Source organism: Amblyomma americanum, chromosome 5 (assembly GCF_052857255.1).
Source record: "Amblyomma americanum isolate KBUSLIRL-KWMA chromosome 5, ASM5285725v1, whole genome shotgun sequence".
NCBI lineage: Eukaryota > Metazoa > Arthropoda > Arachnida > Ixodida > Ixodidae > Amblyomma > Amblyomma americanum.
Window position 1 is genome coordinate 185,249,284 of NC_135501.1, and position 16,645 is coordinate 185,265,928.

At 48.5% G+C, this 16,645-nt stretch overlaps 2 protein-coding genes across 4 annotated transcripts in view; both read right to left on the minus strand.

Annotated features, from left to right (window-relative positions):
- LOC144133180 (phospholipase A1-like) overlaps positions 1-16,645 on the minus strand; it is a 129,303-nt gene that overhangs the window by 14,089 nt on the left and 98,569 nt on the right. For 2 of the 3 annotated variants that reach the window (XM_077666068.1, XM_077666066.1), the window contains exon 1: positions 860-970. The exons of the other annotated variant lie outside the window; for it this stretch is intronic. The gene's annotated coding sequence lies outside the window, so the exon portion shown is untranslated. Of the gene's footprint in view, positions 1-859; positions 971-16,645 lie in introns of those variants that run through there. 3 annotated transcript variants of the gene reach the window in all.
- The window catches only part of LOC144133183 (THAP domain-containing protein 1-like), a 57,410-nt gene continuing 54,078 nt past the window's right edge, over positions 13,314-16,645 (minus strand). The window contains exon 4 of the mRNA XM_077666074.1: positions 13,314-14,615. Within this exon, the coding sequence (XP_077522200.1) occupies positions 14,598-14,615 (18 nt within the window). The 3' untranslated portion in view covers positions 13,314-14,597. The remainder of the gene's footprint in view (positions 14,616-16,645) is intronic.

A 16,645-nucleotide genomic window follows, 5' to 3' on the forward strand; every position in this document is an offset into this window, starting at 1 on the left:
TCGTTCAGAATAACAGAACACTTCAAGGATCCTGCCCGCATGTGAGCAAATTATATTTTTGATTTCTCCGAGATTATTAAGGAAACTGTGCGATGACTAATGAAAGAAACGCACTTTCGTTCTAACATTACAACTTTGCTATAAAATTGAAATATTAGGGAAACGCTCTGCTCATAAAGGTCAGGGCAACGCCACATAATAATAATAATTGGTTTTGGGGGAAAGGAAAATGGCGCAGTATCTGTCTCATATATCGTTGGAAACCTAAACCGCGCCGTAAGGGAAGGGTAAAGGAGGGAGTGAAAGAAGAAAGGAAGAGAGAGGTGCCGTAGTGGAGGGCACAACGCCACACCCAAAGTTAGATATCCAAGTGGAAGTACCAAAGTTAGATATCCAAGTGGAAGTATCAAAGCGACAGTATAACGTGAGCATAATTTTGTAACAAATTCAATATAGTTCGCTGCACATTCATGCAGGCTTACATATGACATTGCCAGAAGCCACAGCTAAGAAACAGATGTAAACTGTGTCCTTCATTCAGGCCCGTCTCAATCTCAATCAAACTGGATTGAAATCCCTGTGGTTTAATTAAAACCATGTCCTCTTATAAACCACCGCCTTTACAAAAAACAAAACTCCGCGCATAAAGAAAACTTACACATAAAGATATTCCGCAGCAATCTTGGCTGCACTAGCAAAGCTGGGCAAATTGCTGCTATAATTAAAATACTGCGATTTGTGTTCTTCTTGGATCACCTTCTATTGTTCAACAAATTAACCCACTGTCAGATTACATAGACATCAAAATGCTAGTTTATGGACTTCTAAACGCGGTGACTGAATTGGTAATTTTACTCACAAGTGATAGCAGACGCCAGGCTTTTTTCGACGGCCAGACTTGTGTCTCGCGTTCAGCGCGAAAAGGAACGGCTCGCCGGCACGGCAACCGCAACTCAAGTGCCTTCACTACATACCCAAGCTTATCGAAAGCCTCATCATCCTGTGCCATATGGCTAGTCCTCGAAATAAAAAAAAGAGGTTTATTTATCCTAATAAGGCACGTGATGAGCGCGCGCCTCCGAGCGTATGGCAACGGGCAAAGTCCACACCACAGCGGTTAGTAACAATATCCGTGCGCTGGCATGGCCCGCTCGCACGGAGGCGCTTCGTCTGGATTACTTGCGCATTCTCTAAAAAAAAGCCCCCTATATAAAAAAGCTCGGCATTTGACCCGCCGCGGTGGCTGAGTGGTTAGGGCGCTTGACTACTGATCCGGAGTTCCCGGGTTCGAACCCGACCGCGGCGGCTGCGTTTTTATAGAGGAAAAACGCTAAGGCGCCCGTGTGCTGTGCGATGTCAGTGCACGTTAAAGATCCCCAGGTGGTCGAAATTATACCGGAGTGCTCCACTACGGCACCTCTTCTTCCTTTCTTCTTTCACTCCCTCCCCTTACGGCGCGGTTCAGGTGTCCAATGATATATGCGACAGATACTGCGCCATTTCCTTTCCCCCCAAAAAAACAATTAATATTATTAGATCAGGCGCGAGCTCTTGCGTTTGCATCCGCCGCTCACTTGCATCCGACCAAAAACTCAAGACGAGAATGGCGTACTTGCCAAGGGTGGCTTTAGAGCAGCGAAGGAAACGCTACAGCGCTTTTCCCGCTTCCTCCTTCAGCTCATCTGGGAAATTAACATTGCTGTTCTGTGCTGAACGCGATCTAGACCACTGCATTTCGGGAAACACGGGCAAAACCGGCGCCACACACCTCATACCTTTGTGGGCAGCGGCAATAACTAAAAGCAAATGTTCGTTCCCGCGCTTACGCGATAAGCGCGTCCGCCGGCTGCTATTTAATTATGGCCAAGGCGGGGCTTTTCGTTGGAACGAGAGAGCGGGAACGACGCGCGGAAACGACGCAGTTCAAACAAATAACTGGAAGCAGCCGAACGTGGATTCTAAGAGGAGGCAAGCGTAGCAAGGGGCGGTTTCGAACCCGACCGCGGCGGCTGCGTTTTTATGGAGGAAAAACGCTAAAAGGCGCCCGTGTGCTGTGCGATGTCAGTGCACGTTAAAGATCCCCAGGTGGTCGATATTCCGGAGCCCTCCACTACGGCACCTCTTCCTTTCTTCTTTCACTCCCTCCCTTATCCCTTCCCTAACGGCGCGGTTCAGGTGTCCAACGATATATGAGACAGATACTGCGCCATTTCCTTTCCCCAAAAACCAATTATTATTAGCAAGGGGCGGTGGAAGGTTACGTGGGCGGGAGATTATGAAGTTTGCAGGCATAGGGTGGGCGCAGCTGGCAAAGGACACGGTTAATTGGAGAGACATGGAAGAGGCCTTTTCCCTGCAGTGGGTGTAGTGAGGCTGATGATGATGATAGTCTTCTGGACATGAAAACTGGCCAGAAACCAAACACCACTCACCCTGGCGTCTCTTCAGGAGCGTTTGCTTCGCTGGCTTTCTTTTATGCGCGCGCAGTAATACCACACGCGTACCACCGGAGAAGAAAGTTTATTTAGTTTAAGGGGGTTTAACATCCCAAAGCGACTCAGGCTATGAGGGACGCCGTAGTGAAGGGCTCCGGAAATTTCCACCACCTGGGGTTCTTTAACGTGCACTGACATCGCACAGCACACGGGCCTCTAGAATTTTGCCTCCATCAAAATTCGACCGCCGCGGTCGGCATCGAACCCGCGTCTTTCGGGCCAGCAGCCGAGCGCCATAACTACCCAGCCACCGCGGCGGCTACTGGAGAAGAGTAAACAAGAAAGGGTGTGTAAAAGCAAGAGAAAACCTAGACAAGGTAGCGCTGAGCTCTATTTCGACTTCACCAAATGTGACGTCAGGGCCTCTAATTTTTCCTTCCTCCATGAGGCCCAGCTACGGCTAGAAAGATGCCAGCGCAGTGCACTGTCGTGGGCGCACCCTCTGGCTGGACTGTTATGCTAAGTTCGGCCTTCGCGCATGCGCGCTTCGTCCTTGCTCGAACACAGAAGGCAATCTATCTGACAACATGACTGTTTTTTTCGTTCCTGGTGCGGACGTCGACTATATATCGAGCCAAGCAGACCTCGTGGACTGCTACCGCGCGACGGCAGTGTGATACCGGCTGTGGCGCCAGCCGCTGCGTGTTTTCCCTGCTTCGTGTGTGCCGGGAATCACTATCGGCACACCGGACCATTACCCCGTATGCATCATCTTCCTTCAAACACCTCTGGCCAATGCTTTGAACATTTCGAATTAACAAGGCCGCAGTGAAGATAAGGTCCTTAAGACCGTTTCTAAACGTTGAAGCTACGCGCATCTCGAAATGAAGTGAAAATTATTATCAAAGGCCGTTCAAACTTCCTATCGCTAAAATCGACATCCTTGTCCACTCCCCGGCAAACAAGGCACCACTGTGACTGCGCACCCAGTGAATATTTCCTTAGTACACAACTCGTATTCAGGGGCTAATGGAAGACGTCGTTTCCTCGTCGTCTGCTGATTATGCCGGCTATTAGCAGCTTTTCTTTTCGTTAGTTCCATCCTGACTTGATGCATTTACGTCTCAGCGTGAAGGAGAGGTCGTCGCTGTCCGATCTGCACGCCAAAAAGTGTGCCGGAAGTCATGCGTCTTCACAAGGACTACCGGAAGTCTTTGGCTGACGGCGCAGCCAATGGCAACGCTGGGTGCAGCGGCGTCGTCTGCTAGAATGTTTCCTGCGCATGCGCAAGCGCGCCGAGACGGCGACCAAGTGGGTGGGGGGGGGGGGGGGGGGAGCGGCTTCAAAAACTGTGACGTAACCACTTCTCAAGTTCTTCCCTTCCTTCATGGCATGACCGGACTACTGTGCTATCTGTTCTCTCGCGCTCAACGCCCAGAAGGAATTATCGTAGGGAGGGGGTGCGCATGTGCATACAAGAACGAATGCTTCCAGCCTGGCCTACTTCCGCCATCTAGCGCCTACTCAATGTACCAGTGTATAAGGTGCCCACCAGAGGAAGATGCCATGACGTTGCGGCTACCACATGGGACATTAGTTCACAGAGAAGGCGAAACGAAGTACCGTCACTTTAAATACAGCGCATGACGAAACCCAGACATCGTGCGTATGCTGGCTACAGATTTCCATCGTTGCGAGTCAGCGTATACGCCTTCGTCTGGATAATAAAGGGCTCGAGATATAGCCGCAGCGCTCCGTTCTTTTCTTTAGCAAGTACACGTGCCTGTGCCCAGTCGATATGAGATACCGAATGTTCGGCTAACGCGTTCGAAGCCAACCGCCGATTCCTGACGTCATTCTGGTGCTCGTGAAATCGTTTTCAAAAACCCATTTACTCGCCCACAGCTGCGCAGTCGGCGCATAGAAACGCGTATACTTGGAATTTGTGACTTCATTGCAAGAACATGCTCACTTCTAAAACGGCTGCATTCTGCCATTCACAAGCAGCGAGCCTGCATCTCGCGACGTATCTCTCACTAGCCAATGAAGCCCTCCATTGCCAGTAATGAAAAGATCAGCCGGCTACTTTATGGAAAACGCGACCGGGAAACAAGGTAGGACGATGTATTTCTTCTCAGTGATGGTAGTCTGATGATTTACCGCTACGTTCTCAACACTGTTCCGGCATAGCTCATGCTGGGCGTTTTTAGATTCAGCTAAATACGTATTGTCTTGCTTGAGGCTCAAGGACTCTTGCCCAAGCATCATGTCCCTGGCCACGCAGTACACGAAGGCTTGCACTGACAGGAGAGAGCATCTATCCCCTATTTATTGCAACTCCTGCAGTTTCACGAAGGCCCTTGCTGCATCTTAGACTGACCCGCATTTTGCGCGCAGAATTCTATACTTTTGAAGGAGCGCCCGCAAATAGAACTATCTTATGCCGTGGTGGGGAACTTTCTTTTTCGCCGCCAACAGTGCGTGCTCACATGACAAAGCCCATTGGATGCAACTGGAGAGCAGGCAGCCGACCTTCTTGGCCAGCCCACAGACGCGCTGCATGCGCCCCAACATATTTCCTTTTTTTGAACGAAGGTGCAGTAAAACCAGTTGAGGAGTGTAATCACTGCCACCTGTTTGTCAACTGCACAGTAGAGGCGATCAACAGAAGGGCAAGCCTGCGTTGGCCAAGAGTTACCCATTCGTTCCTGCTCTGGGCCCACTCAGAAGAGCACCGTGCAAGATATTAAAACGCAGTACCCTCGCAGTAGTTAGAAATTTTTACCGTAGGATTAGCGTTCGTCTCTCACCATCTGCAGCAGTATAGTTACGGCAGGCACGGCTCACCGCGACTAGGCCAAGCAGTTGCATAGGTGCACTGCCCCCTAGCCAACGTCACTGTCCTGGCTGTTGGCTGCAACTATCCAAGGAAAAGAAAATACGGAACATACGGAAAATACGGAACTGAACCGTTTGCAGAAAATCACAATGAAGGGCTTGTTGGGCTTGCAGCACATGCATGACCCCAAGGCCTGCGACCCAAATGCATCACTGCCAATCTTCGGCGGCCACTGTATTTAGTTGGGCGCAGCAGTGACTCTGCGGGCAAAGAATGCGCATGCGCAGAATGCTACGTATCTCGCAGCGTCTTGCGGGCGTACACGCGCTACAGGCACGTTGCGGCATGCGTTGACTAGGGTGCCTCGAAGCGCGCGCCCTGATCGCCCGCTTCGGAATAAATACATGTTGCCGCATGGATACTTCGACGTGATAGCTCGCTGAAATGGTAGCGGTTCGCTGTTATTTCTAACACTCTCGCCCACACGAAGAGGTATAAGAGATAACTACTTCCTGTTTTTAAGATGATTTGGCGATTTTCATGCTCTTAGGCCTAACTAAATGCACTGTCTCTTCCTCGTAGCGCAACGAAAATTGGCGAAGCATTTCTGTACCTTTTAGTTAATTGTTACATTTTCTTACATTTGCATACTTTTCCTTCTTGGAACAGAGATTCGCAAAGCGCCCACCCTTGTTACAGGAAATTACGGATGAAAATTTCTGCAACCATTCGTTGATGTGCTTTGACTTCGTGTGAATAGATGGCGCTATTGTATACACGTGTCTAGAGTCACTGGAAAAAATTTCAAATTTTTTCAGTGTCTACACGTGTCTAGAGTGCCTCGATGGCAGCGCCGCCCGGGGGGAAACAACTTCAGCGGCGCCGCCATATTGAATCACACGGGATCAGCGGCGCTAGCGTTTGTAACGGCGCCGTTCATGCTCTTGGCGCGCTTCAAAGTGCTTTAACTTGAACGGACTTTTGCAGCGAGAGCTACACCGGGCTACCAGTCGAGCATTTCGCGGTACATGGGAGAGGCCAGTTGTGATTCAATATGGCGGCGTCGCTTAAGTTGTCTCCACCGGCGATGGCATCGAGGCACCCTACACGTGTCTAAAGCCCCTTCACGTGTCCCTGAGGGACGCTACGGTAGGGTCAACTGAAGGTGTTTTTCCTTTATTTAAAGCCTATGCAACACAGTAAGCGATGCGTACGCTCAAATAAACGTGTCTATTTGCTCTGGTGTCTGCACTAGTACAAGAATCTGGCACTGAAAAGTTAAATTCTTTTCCTCAAATCAACCAGTCTCATTTGCAGAACCTTGCCCTGGATGCGTCCAAAGCGCCAAGTTGGTGCTTGTTCGCTGCAGCTAGCACCATGTAGCAAACAGTCGGACCGCTGATCAGGTTCCAAAGATTACCGTCATGATATTTATTATTGTATCAGTGATGCAAAAATGCAACAAAACAGTCCACATATTTTATGAAACCAGCCGAGCAAAACAATCGGCACCTGTGCTTCTTACAGGAATAGATGAGAAATCGAACAGCTTCTCTGTGTGTATCCAAACTATTCACGAAACCGAACATCACGCACCTTTGACTATCGGATGACTGAGTGTGTGTTTTGCTTGGTTTGATGGCACATAGACAGCTAAGGTCATCGTGCGCCAAACGCAAGGTTTGTGTGTTTGTATCAGAGAAAGGAACTAAAATTGTTAAACACCTTGCGATTTCTTGCTTAATTGAAAATGTAAAACGTTTCAAATTTCAACTAGTGCTCATTCTCCCCAAAGGAAGCAAAAGTCTGGTGGCCGTCCCCTGATGGCCATTCCAAGCAAGCGAGGAAGTGGGCGTCTCACGGCACGGGATGAGTCCGGGAGGCGTGCAGTTCCCTTAACTGGAGGAACAACCAGGCAGGAGGTGCCGGGTCCTGCTTAAAGGACAAGACAGCGACTGAAGATGGCGACGGCAGTGGCGATGGGGAAAAAGATGGAGAAGACAGAGCGGCAGCAGCTGATGTCCATGTCCGAGAAGGCGACAGCAATGAGTGCCTTGAGAAGAAGACACCGGGAAGTAGTGCCTGGTTATGTCGCGAAGGAAGAGGTGCGTACCTGCTGGGAAGAGTGCCCGGCGGGACTTGTCGAGCCTGGCTGAACGCTCGAGGTGTCTGCTCCAGACTGAACGACATCTGAGGAGATGCTGGACGAGGATGATGCAGGCGCTGCGGAAGACAGTACCGTGGCGGCCAGAGTCTGCTTGAGTGACTGAGGTGTGGTTCAACAAGTCTGCTTGTTTTAATAAACTTGGCGTATTTTATTTCATCTACGATTTGTTTAAAACACCTGCTGTCCTTGAAAACCTGTGAAACGTCAGCAAGTGTATGCTCACCTAACAGCAAAGATGGATGGAATGGTACGTGTTCATTATAAAAAGCTGTAAATTGCTTTGTTCTCAGTGTTTCAAATTTTCTGCATGAAAAAGTAGTTTACGGTTAGCTCATCTTCCCATAGCTCACATTGGGGCTTGTCTTGTTTTGTTAGTCGGAATTTATGTGCGAGGTGTGTGTGTCCTATAGGAAGACGGCAGATTTTTTAATTTTTTTAATTGGTTTTTGGGGAAAGGAAATGGCGCAGTATCTGTCTCATATATCGTTGGACACCTGAACTGCGCCGTAAGGGAAGGGATAAAGGAGACAGTGAGAGGAGGAAGGAAGAAAGAGGTGCCGTAGTGGAGGGCTCCGGAAAAATTTGGACCACTTGGGGATAATCACTTCTTTGAAACGTTCTTGGTGGGTGCAGGATTTCCATTCACCTTAAACTCGCTTTACTCTGGGAGGTGCTGCCGCCTGTGTGTCCAATCTCGGGAACATGATTAATGTGAAATCAACGAGGTGTGGGCTCCACATCTCGCGCATTGTGGTTCCGGCGTATCCTTTAAAAGATGTGTGTTTGTCATGTAAGAGAGGATCCCTTTAATGAAAAAGCACAGAATTTAGCCCACGTTTAAAAATCGCTGGCATGCTACTCTGCTTGAAGAAGCGAATTTGGGAGGTAAAGACGGAAGGAGAGGAGAGGAAATTTGAGAAAGAAAAAAAGGGAGGGGCGAGATTATAAAATGCGGCCATTAAATGCCTACTAAGGGCAGGAAAAGGTACAGCGCAAAAAGACGGGACTAAACGAACGGACAGACACAGGCGCTGACTTACGACTGATAATTTTATTGCTGCGATAGCGCAATGAATGAGAAGCTAAGCGCAAGGGCATCGGCGAGAAATGATGCAACATATGAAATGATGAGCTGCAAAGTCTGATAAATGGCCTAACAAGATTCTGCGAGAAAAAATGCATGAGAGCAACGAGTTAGATGAAATTGGAGCTTCTCGAGATGTCCAATGTCCCTTAAATACGCAAACAAAAAGTTCATTGAATGTCTCTGTCGCATAGGGTAGGCTAAGGGACCTAAAACACTGTACATTGTTCGAGGCACTGAGGAGAGCTTCTCCATTCAATATTCATAGCACGCACGCTCGTCAGCATACGCAGGGCACTCAAGCAGGATATGTTCCAGAGTTTCGATCGAGCCGCAGTTGTCACAAAGCGGACTGTTCGTTTGACTGAAACGGTATCGCAAGGCGTTTGTGAACGCATGCAGCGTTCAGGCGAAGTCGGTGATAACTGCATGGTAGCGAAGTGTCGGCAAGCTCCACAGCCGATACATTTCTTCTGGAGCAAATCTTTTAGCCATTTGGGAATCGCCGATGTTGGTGACCTTTACGGGCCGCTTCATCTGCTCTTTCATTGGCCAGAATTCCACAGTGTGCTAGTATCCACGGAAATATTATGCAGTGGCGTGCGACAATAGCCAAATGATGTAGATACCCGATGTCAAAGAAAATGGGCCGATGATTGCTGTTCTTCAGCAAGTTGGACCGTATCTGCAGGGATGCCAATCGGTGAAGATAACCCATCGACGCAGGATATAGGAAACAGCTTTTTTAATGCCGTGAAGCTCAGCTGTCGTCGAGGAAGTCTTCCGCTGTAGCCAGTAAAAAACAACATGGCTCGTCATGGTGTCATGTATGTATGCCCTATCCTAACCGGACGTGGCAGCTCACTGTCTGGATAGTTACAAACGCGTACTATTCGTATATAGACACCACACAAGTCCTTAGTAGTCAGGCAACCTACTGTGCATACACCGCTTCGCATTGCAGAAAAAAAATTTACAGGATTGCGCTCGAGTATGCTTGAGAGCGCAAATGCGAAATCCTTTCCCTGTCCTCAATCCACCTTCATTTTCTGTTATTTTCTGTATTTTTGGTTTTTTTTATTACGCGACAGCGTATAGTATGCTCGGCCGAAAATCCGTCGGCATCGTAGTTAGTAGTGGTGGTGCTTGTCGGCACCGCGCGTCGTAAATATTACGCGACAGCATACTATTTCGGTCGAGAAGCCGTTGGTCGAGAATAACCGTTTGGTCGAGAAGCCGTTGGCGTTGGCGTCGCAGTAGTAGTTGCAGTTGTTGGCACCGCGCATCGAAATATTCTTCCGGGTGTCCACAGAGATATGTAACGCAGGCGTCGTTTTCTTTCCTTAAACCAATTTTCATTTCATTCTCCTCCCCTTACGGCGCGGTTCGGGTGTCCACCGAGATATATGAGACAGGCGTTATTTCCTCTCCTTAACCGGTCCAACGGGCAAGGCGGCGCGCCGAACGGGCGATGGCGTTCCGTGGGCCGCTTGGCAACACTGCAACATGTTGTCGCATCCAACTCTAAAGATGAAGCTTCAGCGTCCTTCAATTTTTGATATTTTTATTTCTTTTTACTTTGGTTACCCTTTGTTTACTTTGTTTTCTTTTTTTTATTTATGGTTCATTTCATTACATATACATTGCTTAAGAACTGTTGCTTTATCAACATTTACATTTGTTTTATTTACCACAACTTATGACAGTTCATGCGGACAACTTCCGTCTACGACTTTCCACGCCACTGATGAGCCAAAAAATAAATACCATTTGAAATGGGGTGGATCACTATGCTGGACGGACGGATAAGGCTGAGCCCTTTAAATCGGGCGGTGGCTCAAGCCACCTAGCCATGGCTTATCAAATTTTACTCTTGTCTTGATTTTAGCCACCAATCAGATAACCTTCGCTTGGTTACTTCTACCCGTTTAAGATCTACTTTCCATTCACTGTCCTTAAACACCAATGCCTTGGATAAATCAGCCCCGCTGCTTTCCACTGGCTACGCTGGCTGGCTCGCTGGCTACGCGTGCACGCACGACGCCAAGCGCCATCTATAAGAGAAATTACGATGCACGTCTACCGATTGTCCAGTTGCACCTCTTCAAGATAAGTTCCATAGAGAATTTGTTTCGTTTGGGGTGTCAAGGTGGGCCCAGAATTCGGCTTGCGGTGCGATATGGTAACGCTTTAATTAGTAATTGCATGTATACAATGCTAACCTATTATTTAATTGTGGTTTTCTTTCTATACCACAACCCATAGGGTTTTATTTGCCTACCAAATTCGACATACAACTGTCCGCGTATGGGTGCCCATTGTTGTTGTATATATACAGGGTGTCCAGGCTAACTTTAGCCAAGGTTAAAAAAGATACTTGAGGTACGCGAGGGAAACCGCATACATACACCTACCAACCGGCTTGCGCATAATAGGCAATCTTTGTTTTGCAATTATTTACAAGCTAAGGTAATTTTTCTAACTACGTAAATGTCGACTTTAGAAACCAAATGTGAATAGCAAATTTGGAGAGCAGCTTAAGAAATCCCCATTCAATTTATTTGCGATAACGAAAGCCTCACCTGTATCTTTTTTTCCGAGCTCCAAGGAAAGCCCGCGAAATACAAAAAAATCACGTGACTAGCGCATCCGCGCGCCACGATTGAGCTACTCTGAATCCTGGCTTGAGTGAACCAAATTAGCTGCTGGCATGGCGCGACGACCCTGTTGCTCTAGCAGGCCGGTATGTCGACGGTGGTTGCGCGACGTCCGCGCGACCCAGTCTGCAAGCGTGACGGTGCAACCGTGACGTTGATATCCACCATATTGGACTGTGACGTCATCACGTAGCGTGTTTCTGCAATGCTTTTGTAGATGGCGCTACAAGTCTCAATGCGAGATGCGGTTTTCTATTATAGCTGCAGCCACACATGGCGCTTTATCTCAGGGTGGTAGGAGACGTCACGAAATCTCGAAACGTGATTAGTATTTGCTACCACAGATGGCGCTGTGATCAAGGGTTATGATCTGTCATACACATTAGGCGGAGAGGTTGTTGAGCAACGACTACCGGGTTTAATGTATGCGGACGGTATTGTACTGTTAGCAGATAGCCAGGAAGATTTGCAAACTTTGGTGAATTGCTGCGGAGACGAAGGAGCCAGTCTAGGTTTCAGTTTTAGCGCAACTAAGTCAGGTGTGATGGTTTTCAACGGCAAAACTGATCGGGAGCTTACAATACAAGGCCATGAAATACCCCGAGTGGCCGAATACAAATATCTCGGGGTATAGGTAAACGAAGGGCATATGTACACGGAAAAGCACGAAGTCTCTCATAGCAAAAGTGCGAAGAGATGCCGGGATAATGAAACAGGGCATTGTGGGGGTACAACAGGTATGAATTTCTCAGAGGTATTTGGAAAGGAATAATGGTGCCGGGGCTTACTTTCGGGAATGCGGTTCTATGCTTAAGGGCTGCAGTTAAGTCGCGATTAGAAGTAAATCAGATAACTGTCCGAAGATTAGCACTAGGTGCCCATGGAAAAACCACAAACGAGGCAGTACAGGGGGATATGGGCTGGGCAACGTTCGAAGCACGGGAAGCTCAGAGTAAAGTACTATACGAAAAACGCCTGAGGAAATTGGATGATAACAGGTGGGCAGCTAAGGTATTTAAATACCTGTACAGAAAGAGCTTTGGCACACAGTGGCGGAAACGAACTAGAAAGCTGGCCAGTAAGTTTGCCAGAGACGAGGAAGGAGAAAGAAATAGCATTAAACAACAGGTTAAAAACGTCGAAGGTAAAAATTGGATAGATTCAATGGAAAAGAAGCATAGTGTAGAACTATATCGATGCTGAAAAAGGCAGATCAGGAAGGAAACGTTTTATGATAACTCAAGAGGCAATGCCCTCCTCTTTGAAGCTAGGTCAGGGTCTTAGAACGCGCAGCTACAGAAAAAAATTTAACGAAGATGACACATGTGGTGTGTGTGGTAAATCTGAAGAAACAATAGAACACCTCATCCTAAAATGCGATGGTATCCATCCCGATGTCGATGCAGGCACAGTAACTCTTCCTGAGGCCCTAGGGTTTAGAGATAGCAATAGTCATGTAAATAAATCTGCGGTGGAAATTAGCAAAAAGCGATTGGAGGATTGGTGGCACAAAAGCAGAGAGGTGACATAAGTTTTAAAGTGTAGGAAGACGTTTTTTTAAGAAAATTGCGAATTGCATTACCAACTTACAGCAGAGTAAACAAAAATAAAGGAAAAAAAACAGCATAGTGGCAACAACCACTGCCCCGTTTCAAAGGGGACGCTCCTACCTTCCATCCATAGCAGACCCCACGAAATCTCGAAACGTGATGAGTAAGAGCTAACGCTCTTAAAATCATAGCAGTGGTTTGCATGAAAGGTTGGAAGGGAAGCACACACAGACTTTCGCTGGTCGTGAAGTTCAAACTGGCAACGTTAAGATCGCATCTTGAAGCTGCAGTATCTTGACCACGCCAGCTGAGCTTACAGTACTTGCTTTCACCATAGAGCGGTGTCGGCTCCGCGCACACAGTCCAGAGCGACGCACCAGTATGATTCTGATAAAACGGGTGAAAGCAGAGTTAAGCTACGGACTTGACTGTATTAAAGCTGCCACCACCGTCTGAAAGACGTCGAAGTAACGAGCGTTAGCTGTTTGGTTTACTAGAATTGATATGAATGAGTGAGGTACACAAATGCAAATACGAACTTGTACGTTTGTTTTAATTTTTCTTTTTATTACTGGCCGACATCTTGGATTTATAAGTAACGTCGCCAATCACCAATTGTATACATCAGTGACGTCGTAAACCAATTACCAATTCCATTCCATTCCAAAAACATTTATTTCCATCAGAAATGGAGACCCCCTACTCCTTACCCCTGGCGCGCAGGCCTAGGGGCAGGGGCCTCCGCGACTAGATGCAGGTAAAGAGTTGCTGGCTCTTCGCGGCCTCTACCGCCAGATGGATGGCTTAATTTCCTCTGCATGGCGGGGTCCGCGCTTTTCAGAAGGGTCTCCCAGGCTTCTCTACTATTTATTTCTTCATTGACCCCTGGGGATTGTGTGCATTGCCAGATTATGTGGTCGAGGGTTCCCCTCTCCCCGCATTCCTTACATTTATCGTCTATGTCCGTCTTTCAGGACGTGTGATGCCCATACCGGACTTATGTAGTTTCCTGCCTGTAATCTGCGCCAAGTTGTTGCCTCTCTGTTTCCGAGCTGTTTGTCCGTTGGAGGGACAGTTCTTCGCTGTAATCTGTAGTTTTTTTATTATCTCCGTGTATGTCTGTAGTCTCTCGTCAAGCTCCTTGCAGTCGGGCGGCTCTGCTCTTGCCCGGAGGTAGAGATCTCGGGCTAAGAGGTGCGCCGCCTCGTTGCCTGGAACTGACGTGTGAGCTGGTGCCCATATGAGGCTAATTTTCCTATCAATTTTCCTTCCAACTAGTATTCGCACCGCTTCTGGTGCTACTCAGCCCCTTCCGTAATTGTAGATGGCTGTTTTGCTCTCGCTTATTGTGTAACTTGCCTTGGTGCCTACGCAATCAAGCGCTATTGCTACTTCTTCCGCTACCTCTGGATTGCGACTGCGTATTGTAGCTGCCGAGATTGCTTTACCAATTCCATATACTAATGACGTCACCGAACAATCACGAATTGGGCTGCTAATCGCGAACTATGTTGCCGAACTGGTCGCACTCGCCGTAGTAGCTGCCAACTGGGGAGCTCAGCGACTGCACGTTTTCCACGCGCGGCACCACAGAGCTGCTGCATGAAGCCGAGGGCGTCTGAATCAGCTGCTGAACAGCCATGCCGGAGGCCGGCGCAGCGATGGCGGATGAGGAAGCGCGCGCCTTTTAGAGGGGCGGTGGAGAGGGGGAGATAGCGTATTCCAGGCTCGCGCTGGGCGCGGCTGGAGGCTCGTCCTTGGCCACCAACCCCAACGCGTCGGCAGTAGATAAGTTGCTGTCGGGCAATGTACTAGACTCCTCCACCTCCATCACGCTGGTGCCGCCATCGTCCAAAAGTGTCTCGTCACACTTCTGGCTCGATCTGCGCACAGATACTGAGGTGAGCCACAGCGTCGGGACCATCTTCTCAAGCCGTGCGCACAAAACAAACCAAGAATACGCTAGACACAAACCCTTCTGACGGCACCGTCGCAAGAAAAAAATTAGCTGCGGTTCAACTACTGCTGAACCTAGATAGAGAGCGAAAGCTGTGGTGTATCGGGTAAGTAGACGCGGCTTGGCCTCTAACGTTGAGTGCGTTCTGCACACTGGAGGGGCAACGCGCCCACCATGCCAAGTGGTGGTTAAATTGGTCGCGAGAGGTTGGCCACCCAATGAACGCTGCAGCTTATTGCTGCAGTGGCCCGTATCTGCCACAGCTATTGCATGCAGCCCACATCTCTCTCTCTCCCGATCGCCACGTATCGCCACGTATACCTCAAAGCGCGACGGAGGCGTCCATTGCCCCAGGGAGCCAATTATGTGCTTTCCTTTCCTCAAAATCATCCGTGTTTAGAACGTTGCCATCGCCAATGAACACAAAGAACGCCGACGGTCTATAGCTTCAGTGCCACATTTTTGATACAACGTTGTGAATGCCAACGCATACAGCGCACATCTGTCACTACCACCACATAGCTTTCACGACAGGGGTGTCCACCGTCCCACAGGGCCAATTATGCCCATTTCATGCCCATTTCCTTTGCTTTCGAAGAAAATGAAAATTCGTTGTTGGGGAAAGGAAATGGCGCAGTATCTGTCTAAGGTGGAACCGCATGGCGCGATTTCAGGCGCGATTGACGCGCGGATAGTGGGACGCGCGCGTCATTTTGATGCATGCCCAGTATAGGTCCGACACGAAATCGCGCCGCCGCGTGCTGCTGCTCGGAGTAGAAAAAAACGCCTCGCGCGGCGCGTCCGCCAATCAGAGTTCAGATAAGTCACGTGGCATTTGGTCACGTGGCATTCTGGGTTTTTTGGTTTTGCCACAAGATGGCCCTGCTGTCTGCGCATCTCGGCGGGACCTTTTTGGTGCAATCTTTTTTTCTCTCGGCAGAACTGGCGCGTGAGTCAAAGAAAACACGTGCTATCGTGATTTTGTTCGCGCATCGTGTTCATCGAAAATGGACAAGGCAACATTTAACGAGGCCCTGATAACGGAAGTGGAGAGGCGTCGCGTCCTGTGGGACGTGCGCGACCGCGACTATAAAAACAATATGAAGCGTGACCAGGCTTGGCGAGCTATAGCAGTTGCCCTCAGCGTAGACGGTATGTACCAAATCTGTGCACAGTGATGTTGTTGCCCTGCTTGTTCTATGTACAATCATTCGCCTTGACAAGCGTGTGAACTTGGCATGTTTACCCCCCACTCCCGTTTTCGTACTTATCTCGCTGGAAGAGAGCGTGCCACCGCGCTTTGTTTATTTGCGAGAGAAAAAGTTTTATCATTGCAAGCTGCGTTGTTTCTTGACATCTGATTGGCATGAATATGCCTGTAAGTAAATACTAGCAGTAGGAAGCTAGCGTGGACTGATGCAGGCTTCTCGAGTTTGTTTTTTCTTTTCTGCAGAAAATAAATTTACGCAGCACATTTCATTAGTTGCATCACCTTCCTGCGAGCGCATATGTGCAATTCCTCACACTAACACTTTTTTACTGCTTTACAGTGGCACAAGTAATGAAGCGCTGGAAATCTTTACGGGATACTTTTATGAAAAACCGCAAAGAAGTAACTGCAATAAAAAGTGGCGCCGGCGCGGACAGCGTCGTCAATGTGCGGTGGCCCCATTTTAATCAGCTGCTGTTTCTGCTTGATACACTCGAATATCCTGAGTGAGTATTTCTTTCGAATCAAGCACATTACTCAAAGTCGTGTTTTACACAAATGTAGAAATATAGTGTGCTTTTGCAATGTGTATTATCCATGTAGGACGAGAGGGAACCTCATAAAGACGTGGACTTGTTCGAAGCAACGAGCACAGAGTGCCTCCAGACTGGAAGACCTATTATCAATGAAGCTGAAGCCACTTTGGATGCTTCCGACTTCACCACAGCTACACAGGAAGATGGAAC